The sequence below is a fragment of the Semicossyphus pulcher genome, unplaced genomic scaffold, assembly GCF_022749685.1.
Source record: "Semicossyphus pulcher isolate SPU_LCO1_2020_fin unplaced genomic scaffold, fSemPul1.0.p SCAF_23, whole genome shotgun sequence".
Classification (NCBI taxonomy): domain Eukaryota; kingdom Metazoa; phylum Chordata; class Actinopteri; order Labriformes; family Labridae; genus Semicossyphus; species Semicossyphus pulcher.
In genome coordinates this window covers 8,877,794-8,893,724 of record NW_027211697.1, presented here as the reverse complement: position 1 = coordinate 8,893,724, position 15,931 = coordinate 8,877,794, and the positions used below count along the sequence as shown (strand labels likewise).

General features: G+C 42.8%; 1 protein-coding gene across 4 annotated transcripts in view; it reads right to left on the bottom strand.

Annotated features, from left to right (window-relative positions):
* Positions 1–426: 426 nt before the first annotated feature.
* The window catches only part of LOC138602717 (BAH and coiled-coil domain-containing protein 1), a 59,883-nt gene continuing 44,378 nt past the window's right edge, over positions 427–15,931 (bottom strand). For 2 of the 4 annotated variants that reach the window (XM_069674265.1, XM_069674266.1), the window contains exons 14-28: positions 14,199–14,313; positions 13,652–13,886; positions 13,303–13,503; positions 11,336–11,509; positions 10,920–11,203; positions 10,651–10,731; positions 10,015–10,147; positions 8,962–9,076; positions 8,332–8,407; positions 5,600–5,708; positions 5,348–5,464; positions 5,069–5,239; positions 3,087–4,321; positions 2,690–2,926; positions 427–2,581 (exon numbers count right to left, since the gene is read on the bottom strand). In XM_069674265.1, coding sequence (XP_069530366.1) covers positions 2,372–2,581; positions 2,690–2,926; positions 3,087–4,321; positions 5,069–5,239; positions 5,348–5,464; positions 5,600–5,708; positions 8,332–8,407; positions 8,962–9,076; positions 10,015–10,147; positions 10,651–10,731; positions 10,920–11,203; positions 11,336–11,509; positions 13,303–13,503; positions 13,652–13,886; positions 14,199–14,313 — 3,493 coding nt within the window. In that variant the 3' untranslated portion in view covers positions 427–2,371. The remainder of the gene's footprint in view (positions 2,582–2,689; positions 2,927–3,086; positions 4,322–5,068; positions 5,240–5,347; positions 5,465–5,599; positions 5,709–8,331; positions 8,408–8,961; positions 9,077–10,014; positions 10,148–10,650; positions 10,732–10,919; positions 11,204–11,335; positions 11,510–13,302; positions 13,504–13,651; positions 13,887–14,198; positions 14,314–15,931) is intronic. The other 2 variants (XM_069674267.1, XM_069674268.1) reach the window with 1 other exon arrangement.

The following is a 15,931-nucleotide window of genomic DNA, read 5'->3' as shown; positions in this document are numbered from 1 at the left end:
ATTTTTAAGTTGGATGGCAAAATATTTTTTTTTGTCTTCCAAAGGCAAAATCTATGTGACATAACAGAACGCAGTTTGTTACTGTCACATCCAAGGAGACATTCTGAAAATGTCTCCAGCTTATTTCCTTGTCAGTTTAAGTAAGGATTGGCTTTATAATGATTTATATAAGCCAATCGTATCACATTCTATAGTTGGTGAGTATAGAAACCTTTTCAGTACTCTAAAGATTTTGCATTTTCTGTGTTAAATTCAAGTACAAATGTTTTTTCTAATTTGATAAAAAACTAAGCTTTAAAAAAAGAAGAGGTAGAAATGTATAGGTTTATCGTAAATGTAGTGATGGGAAGTGGGAGTAGCTGTAAGATGAAGAGGACTCAGCTTGAATAATACAATTAATTCACAGAGGTTTGTGGATGAGAAGAATCCAGTGTTGCTTTATTTCTTTTCACTAAATGGCCCCTACAAGACCAGTTTTATTTAAAAAATGTAAATGCGACATCACACACCAAGAAAAAAAATGTCACATTCTCATAAAGCGCTCTTGGCATGAAAAAACAGCAACATTGACAATAAATAAAAATGTTGGCAAACAAAATAAAACTTTGTGAACAAAGAATACTCGGGATTGCATATCAAACGAGACAAAATAGACAAAATGTACTTGGCACAAATTAAATAAACGTAATTAATTTTCAGATTGAGTGAACCTATTCTATGTCCATTGCTTTGTGAATCTGATTGTCCATCACAGTTAGCATTTAGAATGTGCATGTACTGTACAAAATAGACACAGATGGCTGATGAAACTAAAATAGACTAATTCCAAAAAATTCAGTCAGCACTCCACGTCTTACTTTGTCAGTACCTTGACCTTCATAGTCACGCTTCCAGGTGGCCTTTTGCTGCATGTGTTTGCACTAAACAAAACTGCAGGTAGGTGCAAGTAACCATTGTCACAATGCAAAGCCAATATATATATTTATATATATGTATGTATATGCACATAGTGGAGGACAAGTATTCTATAAGTTACCAGTGATTTCTGATTCGAGTTCAGTACAGGTGCTTGACATATGTTAAATTTAAATAAGGAAATAAAGATATTAAAAGACACTTTGGTATTTTGTTGGTCATAATGTGCTGAGCTATGCATTAATGAGTGCAATGCCCATTTAACGCATTTGTACTAAAAGACCCAGTCTCGTTCTTAATTGATTTGTGTGGACATGATTATAGTGATGCCAGTACACTCATCACACACAGATATTGTGTCAAAATGGTAGGCTCATATAATTAATCTTAAAACATTTTTGACCCGTGATTGCAGTCCAGTGGGATCTGCCTTGTGATGATGACCAACTGAGAGGTACATAAATAAAAAGATGTTTTTAAAATAGGATAACAAATATGCAAAGTAACAGAACACTCTTACAAAAAGCCACTTGACCTATTTTTTAAACAGGAAGACCCCTCTCTTTCAGAAAGTGAGCCTCGTCCTGTCATAGACTAAATCTTTCTGTCTTTGTTTGTGCTCTGTCTGTCTCTGTCGGTCTCAGCAGGGCATATGCAGTGCAACACTATCTCCAATCTTGACTTCCCAAAGCAAAGGAAAAACAACGTCATGTATTCTACACCCATATAAAAATAAATCAATCGCAAACATGGAAAGATACATCTCATATATACAATAAACTCCTATATAAAATAGTTTTTATGTACATATAGACAACAGACAACAATACAATAATTGAACTGTACAATGTACACCTGAACTGTAAAGACAGGCGAGAGGTACTGAAGTGTATGGCTTGATTGGGAAAAATTCAAAATATTTACAGACATCAACTACATCCTTTAAATGTTTTAAACTTCCCTGGAATGAAGAGGTCCAGGGAGCGCCCCATGCCTCACTTACGTTCCATTCCCTTAGGTAAGGCTACCTTTTGAAGAATTGGTCCACGAAGATTATTTCACATGGTACTTTGCACAGTCAAATCCACTCTCAGCTCTCCGTTGGTGATGAACCGGAGCTGGACACATGAGTCTTCTTTAAGTCGTCAACAAATGGATCCATTAAAAAGAAATCAGTAAGACAACCGAAACGCCACTTATGGAATTTGCAGAGGAAGACCCAGAATTTCTTCTTGAAAGGGTCAACCAGTTTTGGACATCCCCTTCATTGCCATGAAGATTAGACGCCAGTATACTCCAGTGTGTAACCTCAGACAGTCCTGCTTTGGTGCACAAGTCCATGGGTCCTTGAGGCATTCCCAAGGAACACTTGTTGTCTTCCAGTGTCTGAGGGCCTTTTAGGTAATGCCACGGACTTTCCTCCAAAGGAGTCCTTCAGTAGTGTCCTCACTGAGTTTCAGCACAGGATGGATACCCCTTCAGCTGTAACCAACTGACCAGTGGTAGGGTCATACGTCCCAGCCAGGTAGTAGAGGTCCGGGGAAGTACTGTTCGGCTTCTGATTATGAGTCAGACACTCATACTCCTCCCTGCTCACCACCCGGCACTTATGAGAGATTGTCTGGACGTCATTCTCATCCTCGTGACATGACTGGTACAGGGCATGCTGGAAAGGGAAAAGACAGGAATAGTTGCAACATTATATGAACCAAAAACAGAATACTGTGAGAGTTGCATGTTGTACAAATGTTGTGCAATCTCTATCACAGCTCACCTTGCCATCTCGATGCCTCTTCCCAAGCTTTGTCTCTTCAGGGTGGTAAAACCACTTGACTTTAACAACCATGCTGGAGGTCCAAGATTCCCAGAAGTTCTCAATTCGACCTATGTATGGGAGGTTAGGGCGTCCAGCTGAGAGGAAAACAGCACAATCTCCCACTCTCACTGTGTCTCTTCCTCGCACAATAGCCTTGTAGAAAAGCTTCCTGGCCTTGCCCTTAAGACCCCGCCGCTGTGGAAAACCAGACACTTTGACCAATATTCTTTGATTTTGATGAACATCCTCCTATGATGATTAGTATTCCAAGCTTACTATACAGATATTACGAAAGCAAAGAAGGACAAATCCTACTACATTGATGGTATGCAGTAGAAAATGTGACTATTCTCACCTGTGTAGGGTTTCCTGACCACCTCCACATTTGTCGTCCTGCAAGGAAGGCAGACATCTTGGGCCTTGGAATGAATGAATTGTCATCAGGAAGCATTCGAGGCTTCTTTACAAAATCTTTAGATGACTTAGAGCTGGAGCTGATGCATTCTTTTCTCTTCAGGGACTTGCTATTGGACACCTGTTCAGGGGGACCTCCCTTGGCATTCGAAACAGCCACAGCTTTGGCCACAAAAGAGTGCTGGTGTGGTCTTGAAGAAGTGGAGGGTTCAGAGTGTTGTAGGAGCCCTCGATGGGAAGAAAGACAACTCTGAAGCATCAGTGTAGAACTATCCTCATCCTCTGAGCTGTAGGAGGAATCATTGTCAGAGGAACACAGGCTGGAACTGGAGAGAGAGCCTGAAGAGGAGGAGCTTGAAGAACCAGAAGAGGACGAGGAGACAGAGAGACGAGAAAGGAAGCGGCCAGCCGTCCTTAGTCCTCCTGAGGCTGAAGTCAATGCAGCCCTTCTCCTCTCTTCCTCTTCATCGTCGAGATCCGAGTATGAGCTATGACATTCTCTGTGGTAGCCAAAGCCCAAGTCGCCATATTCACCAAGGCGCAGAGAATCCAAGGGCTTTCTTTGAGGTGTGGTTCCTTTCACAAGAAGTTCTACCCGAGAGGCACCGCCCTTTTTGTTGTCTTTAACTAGCAGGACTGGGTGAGAGTAAGCCTCTGTCCTTGGCATACTACTTCCACTAGATCCTCCTCGCAACAGCAGAGCTTTGCTGTTCTTTGTCTTAGGGGAGGTCACTCCTTCATGATCTAACTTGACCAGGAACTCTTGTCCAGACTTCCTGCTCTTTGGCATAACAAGCTCATCGTGCCTGCGCCTCTGATCATACAAGCCACTTCTGGGGCCCAGTGATAAACCTGGACTTGGTCCTGTGGACTGAGTACAGAAGGAGGAGTAGCCATTTGCAATGCTGCTGAAGGAGTCCACCTCAAAGGAGCTGCTGCTGAAAATGCCTTTGGCTGGTGTGGAAGCAAGTGGCTGGGTCTGAGGCAAGGAAAACAGATCATCCTTCCCTCTAAAGGCCTTCCTTGGTGTCCCATTAAACTGGAATAGGTTGTCGGATGTCCTCTTCCTGGTGCTGGTCAACGAAGGCCAACCCAGGAAAGGTAAAGGATTTTTATTGGCATTTTCAGCCTGTTGCTGTAGCTGTTTCTGCTTTTTCCCAGAACCCTTTGGTCTCCCTACAATGAAAGAAATATAATATAATTATGTTGCCACAATAAGACCAAACATGACTATGCACCAATGACCATTTTGTAGTACACCTGTTCAATCTAGTCCAACACAGTGTCTACACTCCAGTTAGAAATAGTTTTTCAAAGATAGCTTAAATGACAAAGTAAATCAGGATGTTTTTTTTATAATTATATACAAGAGATTTTGAATATTTGGGAAAATAGGAAAAAGTGCAGCTATTTAAAGTCGAGGTGAAATTAAAAATGTCATTTTAATCCTTTTAGATCACATCCCCGGTAATATTGTGCGTCTATTTGACAATATAGGCCAAAAAAATTACAGAAAATGTATTTCTTCTTATATCAAAATCACATTTTTTTCTTCCGGTAAAACTAAATTTCACGCGTGCTTACGTAAGTTAGCACCAAACAATTTCAACCAATCAACCTACAGCATTTAGCTGCAGAGCACCAAGAACGCTCGGTCAGTTAGCTAGCTACTGCGCTGTGGAGAACGTCTGTCTACGCCCACTCCTCGATGATCAAATCAAATCCCTCTAATGATATGTCCCGCCTGCACGTCCTGTTTCACTCGGAAATACGTCACGATACGGAAGCTAGATACTCTCGAAATGCCGTTTCAGCTCGACTTTAAAAATGTTGTATTTTTGACAATATTTCACTCAACATAAGCAGAATACTTTTACATGTTACATATGTTTGAATATAAGAATTTCAGTTGTGAATTCTTACCCGGCCTTCTTTTGTGAACAGTTAGAGTCTGGCTGTTGATGCTGTTGATAACAGAATTGATAGTGCTTAGTCTGTCAGAATGTCTGTCACTGATGGGAACCTGCTCCAGACAAGAACTTCTCTTGCCTGATGTCCCGCTTTGTACTAACAGGGCAGGAGATGTCTCTGCACCTAGAGGACAAGGTGTTGGAAGATTATTAGCATTTTCATACAGGTAGACAATGCACAGCAACATGAAAGGGGAAACATTTCTCAGTTGCACAGAGAGGAGACACGCACAGTGGATCTGGTATCCTGGAGGAAGGAGGCGGATGTTTGGGAGAGAAATCTTTCCTCGGTCTCCATCATCAAACTCGACCATCACTCCTCCTTGCTTCCCTTCTTCAGACGAACCACCTGGAAAAGACAAATTTGTATATTTTCAGGAATGACGGGGAACTAGCGAACATGATTGAATGTATGTAGATTTAAATATATAGATTAGGACATAAAGAATACACAGGAAAAACAAGAAAGAAGTCAATGACTCACCTCTGCGAACGTAGCCTGGGTATAAGCAGCGGGAGCGTTCACTCCAGTAAGCACACACCCTGGTTCCTTCACTGAGCATAGTCTCAGACTCGGGACGTATATCCAGGACCTGAAGGCCAGACCAAAACATAATAAAGATTCATTACAGGCTTCACACACACACAGGCGTGCATGCATACACACACACATACATACAAACAGTGTGAGGGCCATGGAGCATTGTGCATGGGCAGCCACTGTGCCACGTTTCCAAGCGGCACTTATCTCATGCCAATGTGCCAGTCAGGGCTGAAAAGAACGGAAGCCATGATGCAGTAAATCCTGACTTGCTGAGTAATACTAAAGAGGGCCTGAATAGAGGGCTTGTGATTGCAGGTTGCCAGATCCTCCCTCCAACAATGCAGGCAGGCCCAGCATCCGCCACTCACTGGGGGCTCTTTCAGGTTGCTTTCATTTACTGTTGCCATGGCGAGGGACCCTTTGACTGATGAGGTGTGGATGTGGGTGTTTGTGTGCACGAGGAAGGGAGAAGAAACACAGTGAAAATTGGGCTGTTGGTGTCAGAGTCAAATAAATGGCTCTTAGTCTCATATTAAAGAAAAGGAAGTGTGGCATAATACAGAACCAGCTGTTCTGATCAGTGTTTAGATATGACTCAAGCTGCCAGAAGTGCTTTGTGTAGTACTGCCGGGAGAATTCGAAAATGGCACTTAGAGAAAGCTTTGTGGGGAAACTTGGTTTACCACAAAGCCTTCTCCCGCGTATCTCTTTGTTCGTACTGATCAGACATTGATCAGTATGAAAATCGTAACATGGATGAGAAAAGGAGGAGACAAGCCATCAGATCTTAACTCGATTATAAGAACAGCCAATGCAGAACAACTGCTAAAATAATAATATGTGGTCAATCTTTTAAGCGTGTTCATGGTTTAATAATTAACTAACTAAAGAAACAAAGAAAAAACCTAAAACTTTTAAAATGGTTCTCAAAATGCAAAATCATTTGAGGAAGTGTAACTGAATCTGTTGCTCCTGTGATGTATTTATCTCAGTTACCTTTAAACATGGTGAGAAAAATAGCTCACAATATTTAGTATTATTTATTTATTTACTGAATATTTTATCTATCTTATATTTGATTGAAAAAACATTAAAGTAATAAGATTTTCATCTAAAAAAAATGTCTGTTAAGTCACTGTCTATCGCCGAATGAGGTAACTCAATGGTGATTGAGCCTGTGGCCCACTGATGAAAGCCTTTGCGTTTGCAGAGTCACAGACTGGTGCGACTTTCGCAGAAAACATCACAAGCAGTGCCCAGTTAGTGACAGGTTTTCCATCACCCAGCAGTGGTTGGCGGAGCTAAGCGACTACTTCTCCGATCTCTACAAGTGTTGCAAGTAAACAGTAATCTACTATGGCTGAACAAACAAAGAAAAGATCGATGACTACAGATACAACTTCAAAAATAAGATAAAATCCAAAGAAAAAGAAACAAACTTGACACTCAGATGAAGGCAAACAGTCTTAAAAGGAAAGCGACCGTCAGCCAGGAGCCAACAGAGGACGTCACACATCTCTGGATGTCTGGGAAGTGTGCTGCCGCAACTCGGAAATCTTTGAGATTAGCACTTTAAGGTCTACTCATCACTTTTAGAGAAAAACTATGCCTGTTTAGTTTTTTTTTTTATCAGATAACTCACTCCATAAATGCTAGAGTTCAACATACCAAACAGGAAATTCAATTACACCCAGTCTAAAATGCTGTAGTAGTAAAAATGTACATTTAACAAAAGAAATGTACACACTACAATTTTTCTTATTCAGAACTTTAGATAAAAAAGATCCTCTTTGCCTGGACCATCATCTGGACACTCCATGGTATACAAACACTTCTTCCCTGTTTGGCACTAGTGAGGACATTTTTCCACAGTTGGAGAAGATGTGGGTTTGACGGCTTCGCTGTAGATGACCCAGCTGTTAACAGTCCACAGAGACCAGCATCCTCTCAGTAAAAAAAGAAATGGTACAAAAGTAGCTTTCTGCAGCAAACACTAAAACTCCATTCTGGGTTTATAACACACCTAGAAGCACGTGGTACCATAAAACAAATGGATACAAGCCAAGAATTTGCTGTGGTTTCTACAATGTATAATTATGCCCCATTACATAGATGACTTAGATAGACAGTAATTGCATATCTCAACATGAAAGTGAGTGACAATAACAAATCCAAACAATCTTGATGTAGTAGAAATCTTAACCCCAGGTTCAACTGAAAAAGGGGTAAACAATTTTATAGTGAAATAGATATGTGATAAATAGATGTATACAGCCTGTAAACAACTCTGTTTCTTTGGCAGCAATACGGAAGTAAAGTTGACGTCATCTTCTATTTAAACTTAAACGTGAATGGATGCAGGTGTGAGGAGGATTATCCCACTCACACACCGCTTGGTTTAACAGACATTCAGAGACACGCACACACATAAACCCAAAGGTCCTGCCACCCATATGTTCATATTCACATAAGAGGTTTAGATGGCCTCAACGACCCCGAGTGACAGTCCATGGAGGTTGAAAGAGAAAACGCAAAAGGCCTCGCAGAGCGACAGAAAGGCTGTGCGAAGAGGATGTTAAAAGGAAATAGAAGTGTTGAGTGACCCTGACAAACAAACAGGTGATGGTTTTCCTTGTAGTAAAGACTGTTTTAATGCATTGCAGTAAACTTACAGCTTCTTGTAGCAGCTGCTCCAATGAATAGATTCTTGGGCGGTTTCCTCTTTCACCGTCGATGACAATGCTGAAGCTAGAGAAAAAGCACAGCAGAGATAGACGAAGATGTGACTATTTTCAGAGGCTTGTATTATGCTTGCCTGGCTCCCATGTCATGTGTTCCCTCCCACTCTGCTGCTGTAATAGCATCTTTATGATGCCTGAGCCAAAGAAGCAGTATTGATACTCAGAGCTTGGTATGGGACGATGTGGGTTGATAATGTAAGACAGACCTGAAGACTTGAAGAGCGATAAAAACGAGGCTAAATTTGGATACTGGTGATAACTCACCGTACTCTCATGTTAATGGCACTTTTGATGATTGTAGAGATGCATATTCAGGTAAATCTTATTTGCATAATTTCTGTTATGTTGGGTTGAGCCTCCAGGATAATTCATTGATTCTATGTCTCAGCTTTTACATAGAAATGTGAGTTTGTAGCACAAGTACTGAGCCTAAATCTGTAACTTTAGACTGAAATAATCTAAGTCTTTTAATACTTTACAACCTTAATAACCAAAAATATGTATTTACATTTGCAGAAAAGGACCTTTGCTGATCATTACAACCGCTGCATATGTGCTTACATGTCTGGGAGATCCAGAGTGTGGACCCTGGCAGCGTACAGAAGCTCATCCTCCTTGGAGATCAGCACCTTCAGGCCGTCAGTTAATAGCTCTTTGGTCAGGACACAGTTAGGAACTGCATAAGAAAAGGAAAACATCACAGTTAATATTTAAACATCATTGAGACTAATGCTGATTTCCACAAAAGACAGTACTGGCTCTACTCTACTCTATTCGCTTGAAACCAGTATTGAGCGTCGTGGCCGTGTGTCGCCTGTGTTCGTGTCTGTAATGGGACACAAACACAGGCAGCAACTTTATGTGAAGTGAAGTCATTTCTATTTTGTCAGTTATTTGGACCAAAATGCAATATCACAACACCTGCCACCACACTATTTATATCTGATTTAATTCAGGGGCCTGCAAATGATATGAGACAACATCTAAAGCCAATTAACCTTAAGCAGAAAGGAATAGAAGTCGGGGTGGGGCACAAATAAGTAGGGATAGACCTATTATCTGCGCCGATATTCGGCATTTTGACGCATATTGGCATCAGCCTTTTTTTTAAATTTATTAATTTATTTTTTTTATTCCGATGGCCGATAAGAGATCAATTTAAAACGGGGTTATTTTGGCTCTGATGCATATGCTTAAAGGCATTTAAACAAAGTTAAGTGTTGGAGTTTGTATTATTCAAAATTTTGACGCCAATATTTTCACTTTTACTGCAAATGAATATCGGCTCCAAATATCTGTTATCGGCCTCCTTGACTACTAATAATTGGTATCGGCCCTGAAAAAACCATATCGGTCTATCTCTCCAAATAAGCCATGGGAATTTCAAAATAAAAGTGTATCATATATAGGATAATATAGATCTATGTTTTCACTGTGCATCATTAACAATGGATTGATGATCATTGATTTGCTAGGAACCTTTGCTACCGGGATGCTAAAAGTAGTGCCAGGTACTACCCACAACTTTTGCAGATGGAAAACGAAACCATTCAGTATAAAAGCTGGAAAAGAAACTCATCTGCTGCTTGAAAGATATCCCGTGTTATCATTTACCTTCAGGGCTTTTGCTATTGTAGGCATGGTTACTGTCCTCCTCCTCCTCCTCTGAGAAGCTGCTTCCATCCATCTGAAAGCCCTCATCAGCAGCAAAGCTCTCCAGCAGCCGGCTCACTGCTCGTCCCTTTGGCTGTAGAATATAACAGAAGGGGCCGTCAGAAGAATAAATGGATGCAGGGATTGATAAAAAAAATTGGAGATAGAATGTGTGATAGAAGAAAGAAGAAATTGTTTGGTATCCTATTCAAAGTAGCAATTAACCACAGGGGACATCACAGTGCCTGTACAGTCTCCTATCAGTAGCCATTTTACTCACTAGCATTTCTTCACTCTGTCACAGCAGAAGGTGTGAGCCACCCCCCCCCCCCTTCCCACATCTCCTCTCCCATCCTCGCCTCTCCTAAGATTACTCAGCAGGAGGTTGGGCTATGTGCAATGTGATAAGTACTTTTAATAGTTCTACAGTAACGGTCCTTAGGGTGAGAAATCTGGGACAGTAAGACATCACCAGAATTGTTAATAGAATGTGTGAAGGATGGCATTTTTTCTAGAATTGGATTGTGTGTGGCGGTTTGCATGTGGCTGGTTTCACAAGTTAAGATTGGGTGCTTTTTTAGTCACGTTAACTGGTACCTGCTTGTCGTTGCTCCTTCGTCCCCTGCTGATTTCTTCACTCTGTGAAGACTGGGCTCCAACTGACCAGCAGCTTCTCCTCTGTAAAAGTTGACACGAGGATGGATTAGTCATGAGTCTGTCACTTATCCCTACAATGAAAAATCTATCTGACATTTCTGGAAGACAGTAAAGGACTTAAACAGTTTTTGAAATGTACGATGACAGTAGTTGTGTAAGTAATATTGGGGGATTCGCATATAATTTCTGTAAAATCTCATGTAGCTAACCTTATTGATTGCTCCTCTCAACATCGTGCTCTTGCGGGTTGCCCTCTTTAGCCTCTCACTGGTAGTTGGGAAGGTGGCCAATCCCATGCTCCTCCGGTAGCGGTTGCCTCTGGTCCCGAGGCTACCCCACCGTGGCTCCTTAGACCTGGGCACACATGGCCTTCTAACCCCTTCGGGCCGGTAATCTTCATGGTGGTTTTTGACTGCAGTGGCCATGCCCAGCCTGCAGCGGGGCTTCTTCCTTACTTTGACCTCCCCTTCTGCTCCAGAAAGACTCTGGGAGCCTGTTTAGTTCAATTAAAGAAACAGATTTAGACAGAGCTAACAAGCCAGGAGGAGAAACACAAAGCAGATGCTTCCAATGAACATTTGGGGCAGCTTTGTTGATATGAATCCTTCTCAAAGGACAGTCTTACCATAAAGCTCCTGCCTCTGTTTCTTGTTCCTGGCTTTCTGATTGGCCTCCAGTTTTACAACAGATGAGGGGCTGGGGCCTGTCATGTGGGAGCTAGAAGTGACTTCTCTGGAGGGTTGGGCTCTGTAATCTTGACCTTCATCTGTATCGTAACTGCCTTCCTCTTCTTCATCGTCTATTGGAGATAGAGAAGAACACATAGAGAGGCTCTGATGGGAAAGGTTTATGTCCAAGTTATCAAATCTGTCTTTAAAGTAAGTCACTGCCAACCTGTCAAGTTGTTTAACTTACTCTCCATCATTTCACAGGCACTTCATTAGCATTTAAGTAAATAGTTGCTGTTCATAGAAATTATATATGAAGTGCCTCGGTGGTATTTCCTGGTGTTAACCCACATGTTACAGGGTAAATGTGGAATGGAGTGTAGGAGTGAGTTTATGTGCGTGTTGTCTCTGCACTTTTTTAAGCAGCGCTTTGACCCAGTCTGCTAGTCTCCTGTGCTGTCAAAGCCACTCACAGGCAAGTGTCCACAGCTGCGGCTGCACATCTAGTACCAGACCCGACCAACAAGGGCGATCACTGAGGTGTCAAATGTCCATGCACACGCCTGACATTCATCAACGCATATAAACTTACCTCTGATTACTTTTAAAGTAATTTACAACTTAACAGAAGGCGCACTGGACTTAAAGCGGCATCTGAAATGGATACCTGAATCAATGTGTCGGTGAATCTCTGTTCAAACAAACACCATGTGTAAGGGGTTGTTTATTTTTAACTTGAAACACATCAAATGATCTTCATGCACTGCAATCCTTACTAGACTTTTAAATCTATGTATGTTGAAGTCGCTGTTTCATTGCCCATGTAACACTTCAATGGTTAACCGATTAGAAGTCTCCTTTTGATGTAACTTGTCTGTCTTTCTGGGCGAGAGGGAGAGAACCCTGAAGTCAACAATGCGAACTAATGCCTGGCCCAAATCTTAACAGATGTGTAAAATGTGAGAGAGCCCACACATGACAATATAAAAGCAAAGATTGAACAGCTTTGCTCCTTGAGAGCAACGATTACGCCAAACCAGCACACCACACACTAACAGATTCCATTCATGAACAACCAGAGTCCGACTCTCACAACTGGAAATCTCGCAAAACTCTCGCGGTCAAACGAGACTTTCGAGTAAACAAACATTGCAGACGACAGCAACCTGGGCTGCACATGTTACTTTATGCTCCCCATTTGCTTTTATCGCCATGGCTGCGGTTGTCGTGCTACCTTCTTCAGTCGGCTTGCTTCCCCATTGGCTATTGTTTCTCTCCAAGTGACAATCCACAGACTGCGAGCTCGGCTGTCACCGGGGTTCCCCCCCACACAACAGGATAACGGATCGTAAATAACGAGCATGTTAAATATTTACAATATGAAATCGGTGCGGCCACGACGGCCTTCCGAGCAGATCGGGGGAAGTATAATCACTCTTAACAGACCTCACACACCACAGGAACATCTGGCAAGATCATCGTTAGAACCATCAGAAAATCGAGACTTTGGTTACGATTGTTGGAATGGGGCCCAAAATCGGCCTGATTATCTTGTTGTGTGTACCCCGCTTAAAGAAAACACGCAAACTTCAAACAAAAAGGTTAAAGCCACTAAAAACACCCAGGTCTTTCTTGCTGTGAGATGACAATGCCCACGACTGTTTACACTGGGTTGCTGCCAGCTTATTTAACCAAAGGGGTTCACGCTGTAGCCCCTTTCACACATGACATCCTTACTATTTCCAGACAATTTCAGGACGGTTATGAAATATTCCACATTTGCTTTGTAACACATTTCCTGTGAAGTGATTTGGATAGTTCTTTGTTTACTAATGAATACACCTGGACATTAGAAGGACATTTTCAGGAGCTCGGTGCATGTAGGAAAGGGGCTTATGTGTGTTGTTGGTATCCTCTTCCTCACCTTGATCAGAGGAGTCACTCTCTGCAGGGGAGCTCTCTCCCTCCTCCATTATGTCCTGTCTTTGGCCACGGAGAACTCTCGCTCTCGCTCTAGACTGGCTCATTCGAGAGGAACCCTGCGTAAGGGAGGTGGATCCCTTTTTACGTCCTCGGCACACCAGTCCCATCCAGCTCTCTTGAGGACCACTGTCTGCACTTGCTCCTGAGAAGGTTTGCAAAAATAATGTTGGGAATTGTTGGAGGAACTGCAAGAACTGCAAGAACTAACCCTAACCCTAACCCTAACGCAAAATCATGATCATATTCACACAATCAACAGCACAATCATATTCATGATTGCCAGTATTTACCTGTGTCACTTTGTCCCCCTGACTCCAGCCTGGACTCAGCTTTGCTTGTGCCCTGGCTTCTGTGTCTATGCTTGGGGTTGGAGTTGCAGGGCGAAAGCTCCTTGTCCCTGGAGCCTGTCCCTGAGAGATTCTTTTTACCATGGGTTTTCTGTTTGAGCTGAGTCACATCACCGGCCAGCTTGGAGCTGAGCATGCGGTGAAGACTGCTTTTTCTGCAGCCCTGTGCTTTTATCTGCTGCAACAGAGAGAGATGAGAGAGCCAGAGAGAGCCAGTTACACTCGCGGTCACAGCAGCCGCAAAAGCAGCAGAACGTCAGAGAGAGCGAGGGCTCTCATCTGCTCACACACAGAGAAGAAAAAGGAATAGTAGAAGCCCCAATGAAAAAGATATTAATATGGAGAGCAGAGGATTTGACTCCTGAGGGTAGCACCTAATTAGAAATGGTGTGCAACAAAGGAATATATCAAACACAAAGAAACAAAGAGTGGCCTCTTTCATTTGTGGTCGCACAGAGGACAAAAGGGAGGAGGACAAGGGGACCCTGACCTGTGTGCTGCTAAGTCGCTCAAAGCTTCGACTGGACAGCCTCTTCTTCCTTCCCTGGCAGTCTCCGCCTCCTCCTAGGTCCTCCGGCGACATGGCAAGCCCCGCCCCCAGCGACCTGCCAGTCAAAACAAGGGAGAGGCATTCATTAGAGGAGAATAGCGGTAGTTTGAAAGCAAAAAAAAAGGGGGTAGGACATCACAGGGGAAAACAGAGTTGAGTCACCTCTCTGTGGGATCTAATAACTCTCCTTTTTCTGTCTGATGAACAGAATGACAAAAAAGGACACGGAGAGCCCACTTTCTGAACCACATACTTGAAAAAATGGGATCTAACAAGAAACCTGGGATTGTTTGAGGGCAGTGTGGCATAAGACGCTTTAACACTGTACCTAGGGAGTTTCTCTGCAGCTCTTGAAGCACTGCACAGCTTTGAAAGATACAGTAAATGGTTGGAAGGCATTGCATTTGTATGCAGCTCTATTGTTCTCAGTGAATATCATAGCTCTCCAGTTGGATTTCATATAACTGTGGCACACTTTTTCCCCTACACTTAACAGCATCACTGGCAGAACACTCCAAATGCCCTTGAATTTCTCTCTGGAAGCCTGCCCATAGACCACACATGAGCCCATGCATGCTCAAAACAAAAGATTAACCTACCCTCGCCTGGTGTGCCTACTGTCAAGGAAATCATAAGTCATATTTACAGAGTACGAAGGGTTTAAATGTGAAGTAAATAAAGTTCATTACAGAGTTCATGTACCACATACAAATCTGTAACATTGTTTGGATTCAAATGTGCTGCACGTCTTTGTTTAGTCCGCACAGGAACACAGGAATACGAGAACACGGAGCTCTTATGAAGGCCTTGATTGTGTGTAAATCTCATAATCAGTGTGTGTCAGCATACATCTTTCACAGAAGGCGAAAAAGAATGAAGGCGATTGTCGGGCAGTGGGACTGTCTGCCCACTGACTGACAGGAGAGTGACAGAGGTGGCAGCGGAGTGCGAGTTGTCCCTGTGAGGCACATCCCGCCACAGCTTGCCTTCCGCTGCTGACAAACACAATATGACAGAGTCCCTCCCCTTTGTGGGGGGCTGTTGGGGCTGAGCATACAGTGACTAATTAAACAGAATTGATTAGCAGGGTTTGCTGGCGAGCGGCAGTTCTCTCCAGCCTTCCCCCCAATCAAAGCAGCGCCACAAAGGACTCCAGTGCTCTACCCACAGGAATAACAGGCACGCACAAAAAACAAACAATGCCTGCATAAATGCTCATAAGCACACAGCTGCATCCAAACCTAATTGCACAGATGCATAAAATGCACAGGCAGGGAAGCTTGAATTTATCGCTCGCTAGAACACTGCCACACACACTCCCTGTGGTTCAAGCAAATTAAGGTGGAGAAGAAAATACTATAAGGCTGATCTGTTACTCCAATGACCCACTGCCCTCCATCATAGTCCCCAAGCGTCAGCGTCTTGTAGTGGCATGAGTGGCAGGTGCAGTGCATGCTTTTACATAACCCTGCCATGTAACGCAACATGGGGCTAATCAGTCCCCAGCCTTCCTGTTTCTTGTTCAGAAGCTTCATGTCATTCTGTTCTGCATTGCACACACGCATCTGCAGGAAAGAAAAAGGGTGTACACCCTAGCTGCCTTGGGCAAAAGTAAGCAAGTACCAGAGCTGTGGCTAGCTGCAGTTTAAGTGTTAACACAATAGAGAGACAGA